Below are 3936 nucleotides of genomic sequence, written 5' to 3' on the forward strand. Positions count from 1 at the left end.
AAATGTGGGTAAAGATAGCAAAGGAGAGATATTACTATGATCGGTTCCAGACTGTAAGAGGTAATTCCAAAAAACAGTGGAAACTTATCAATGAATTGATTGGAAGAGGAGCCAAGAAAAGTAAATTCAATTTGGTAACCGAGGATGGTGTTGTAAGTGAAGATTCAGAGGTTGCTAATCTGTTCAATGAATACTTTGTCTCTGCACCTAAGTCTGCTGTTCCACCCCCTTTTCCTCAGCAAGCGTTGAACGACTATAACAATGTTTTCAGAGAGCCACGTTGTGATAGATCACTGTTTTGGTATCCGATTTCTTCTTTGGAGATTGAAAAAGTCATTGCATCCCTGAAAAACTCTAAGGCCCCTGGCATCGATGGATACTCATCAGTCATGGTCAAGAAAATAAGCACAATCATCAGTCCAGTGTTATGTTTCATATTTAATTAAGCATTTCTGAGGGTGTTTTTCCATGTAAACTCAAAATTGCGAAAGTAGTTCCAATTCCCAAAAAAGGTAACCCAAAATTAATCCAGAATTATAGATCCATTTCTCTTCTCTCTGTTTTCTCAGTTATATTTGAAAAACTGATCAAAAATCGCTTGTTGACTTTCCTAAATTCAACTAATTTTTTCTCAAATTGCCAATTTGGTTTTAGAGAGGGCCTAGGAACTGAGTTAGCTTTGAGAAAGTTCATTTCAGAGATATGTTTGAACATCAATAATAGAGAGGTGAGAAGAGTATCTGGCTTGTTTTTGGACATTCGGAAAGCCTTTGACACGGTTGACCATGCAACACTCATTAGGAAATTGGAAGCAGCTGGTATTCGTGGTTTGCCTCTAACTTGGTTCTATTCATACCTTTCTGAACGGTCTCAGGCAGTTAGCATTGGCTTGAGTTCTAGTCCACTTCTTATGGTGGATTGTGGAGTTCCACAAGGCTCTGTATTGGGACCTATCCTGTTCCTGGTGTATATTAATGACCTGTATCATGGCCCTTTCAGTGGAAGGTTCACAGTTTTTGCTGATGACACTGCCCTTTCTTATGGTGCAACCTCAGATTCGGATCTGTATGATCAGATGTCAAATGACCTTCGCTTGATTTCTGTGTGGTTTGCATACAATAATTGAGCCTGAACCTTGAGAAAACCATCTACCTGAATTTTGGGATTGCATCTTCATTCATGCTTATCCAGCCCTTGAAGTTTCATTTTGTTGGTTGCAATGAAGTTGATTGTGGCTGTGGAATTATAAATCAAGAGAGAAGTGTAAAGTATCTTGGCATTACCGTTGATGATGATTTATTGTGGAAAAACCAGATAGAGTCAATGAAAAAATACTTGCGTTGCCTTCTACATAGGGTTTTCAGTCTTAGAAACTTGTGTCCAACATTTGTTCTGAGAGACCTCTATTTTGCCCTTGCTCAGTCTCGTCTCTCATATGGATTAGTTTGTTGGGGAAGTACTTACATAACCCATTTGAAGCCTGTATTGTCACTCCAGAGAGCCTTAGTAAGAGCAATAGTTGATAATCAAGAAAATCTGGATTTATTCTCTTCTTTTCAGTCTATGAAATTTTGCCTCTGAGACACTTGTATGTTTTCAAGGTATTATCTCAATTCTATTGGTCTAGTGGGAATGAAGGCGCTACCTTGGGGCACGAGGCCAATGATAGGAGAACTAGGTTTGCTGAAAGGTTTCCCATTCCTAGACCTCATAGTACTTTTTTCCAAAAGTCTTTCTGTTTCCTGCAAGGAAGATTTTTCAAGCAACTGCCTCAGGATATTGCTTCTGCTAGTTATCCTCTCCCAATTTTCAAAAGAAAAGTGAAGAAGATAATCTTGGCTCTCAATATTGATGTGATTGAAAGTTGGTACCACATCCTAAGATAATCTATTCAATATTCCCTTAGCTTCATATTTCTAAGATCTGGCATTTCAACATAATATAGCTTTCAGGTTATTAGGTTGCATAACTGTTATTGTATTTTTGGCAGTTGCTGCTATTTTCTAAGTTCTATTCAATTACTATTTTTCTTAGCTCTATCCACCTTTCTATTCCTGGGTTATATGATTGCTGGTTTAATTCTGAACATTAATTAATTATATTAATCACATGTTTTTTTTCTAATTATAGACCTCATTACTCTCATTACTCTTATAACAATGTTTCTTTTTCATTAACTTACTCATTATATTATGGATGTTTTTTTTTCAGTTTATTTTCAAAAATAGTCCTTGTATTGTAATTTTAGAGATTTATTGATACTCCTGTGCGCGGACGGAAATTTCATTTCTTTGCGCCCAGTACATTTGCCATAATATTATGTTTGCTTGTATTTGAACACATGTTACTTTTGCTTTTCTTTTGTTGAGATTTGTAATATTGTTCACTATTTTTTGTATTTATTTTAATTTTTTATGGCAAATAAAAGTTTCTATTCTATTCTATTCTAATACTATTCACCATTAATAATATTCATTAACAATAATAATACCATCACCATATTTGAATGCAATGTTCAATCTATTTTCAACCCTTGACAATTGGCAGTCAGATAAAAGTTTTGTAGTGGGTGTAAGTAATGTAGTAGTAGGCTAAATTTACATTTTGTGATCAGAAAATAATTATTCCAATCTACTCGATCAACATATTTTCCAAGCTATAGATTCTGAGTTGTATGTTGACTTAGCAATCAAATGATTGTTCCAAACTCTGCTCTCATTCGATCATAGTACCACTGATTTGTATGAGCAGTGTTGTAATGTGATATACGTATTTGCAGATGGCGACGTTTTTGCAGTAATAGCAGCCAGAACCAGCGCCAGAGTGCAGCACTGCATTCGCTCCAACCGATAATGATTTCAGCCAATATCATTATTTAATACCTGGCTACAATCCAATATTCATCAAAGAAGAAGGTAAGATATAACTGTTTCTTGTTAGTCATATCAAAGAAATGTATTTGACAACACATACTTGAATCAAATAAGCTTTCAAATTAAGCTGAGAAACACTGTTCAAGAATAATTATTATTAAACGAAATCCAAATTAAATGCTGTAATTCACCACGAAGACTTCTTTCTGCTACTGCAAATATTGACAACAGGGTAAACAGGTAGATGGAAATTCGATGAGCGCTACTATTCAAAAAGTATTTGTCAGCCCGGGAATCGAACCCAGTACTTACTAATTGCCGGTCAGGAATGCTTATCCTTAAACCATACTGACAATCTGTGGATAGCTGCGCACATTTTATACGAAGCCATATATACAGCCATCCAGTCTACAGATGGAAATTACTGATATATTGCAATTAATCAAATGTTTTTCCATTAGTTTTTCAAGAATAGTTTGTTGTATATTTTCTCAAGTAATGTTGTATGTTTATTTTTGTAGATTCCCAAGATGGAGAAGACATTTCAGAAGAAGTTGACTTTGGCGCAGTGAAGAGTGAAGCAGAGATGTGGCCTTCTATCAGCGGCACTGCCAATGCAACAGAAGTGGGTGGACTGGATGCACATTCAATCTCTCCAGTGGAAAAGTGCACTGAGCCAACTGTAGCTGGCAAAGAGACCAAGCTCTACAGCTGTGCTGACTGCAGCTATAAAAGTCCATGGATTTCTGCTTTGAAGACACACATCAGAACACACACTGGTGAAAAACCATTTAGTTGCGAATTATGTGACTACAAATGTTCTAATTCAAGTTCTTTGAAGAGACACATCAGAACACACACTGGTGAAAAACCATTTAGTTGCGAATTTTGTGACTTCAAATTTGCTACTTCAGACCATTTGAAGAGACATATCAGAACACACACTGGTGAAAAACCATTTAGTTGCGAATTTTGTGACTACAAATGTGCTCAATCAAGTGATTTGAAGAATCACATCAGAACACATACAGATGAAAAACCATTTAGTTGTAACTTTTGTGAT

General features: G+C 36.0%; 1 protein-coding gene across 1 annotated transcript; it reads left to right on the forward strand.

Annotated features, from left to right (window-relative positions):
* Positions 1–3394: 3394 nt before the first annotated feature.
* Positions 3395–3922, forward strand: LOC120356730 (gastrula zinc finger protein XlCGF17.1-like; the record flags this gene model as incomplete). Its single annotated transcript, XM_039445707.1, has 1 exon — positions 3395–3922. A coding segment is annotated over one exon (528 nt), but the record flags the coding sequence as incomplete, so codon positions are not given.
* Positions 3923–3936: the final 14 nt, after the last annotated feature.

Source organism: Nilaparvata lugens, unplaced genomic scaffold (genome assembly GCF_014356525.2).
Source record: "Nilaparvata lugens isolate BPH unplaced genomic scaffold, ASM1435652v1 scaffold7734, whole genome shotgun sequence".
Lineage (NCBI taxonomy): Eukaryota > Metazoa > Arthropoda > Insecta > Hemiptera > Delphacidae > Nilaparvata > Nilaparvata lugens.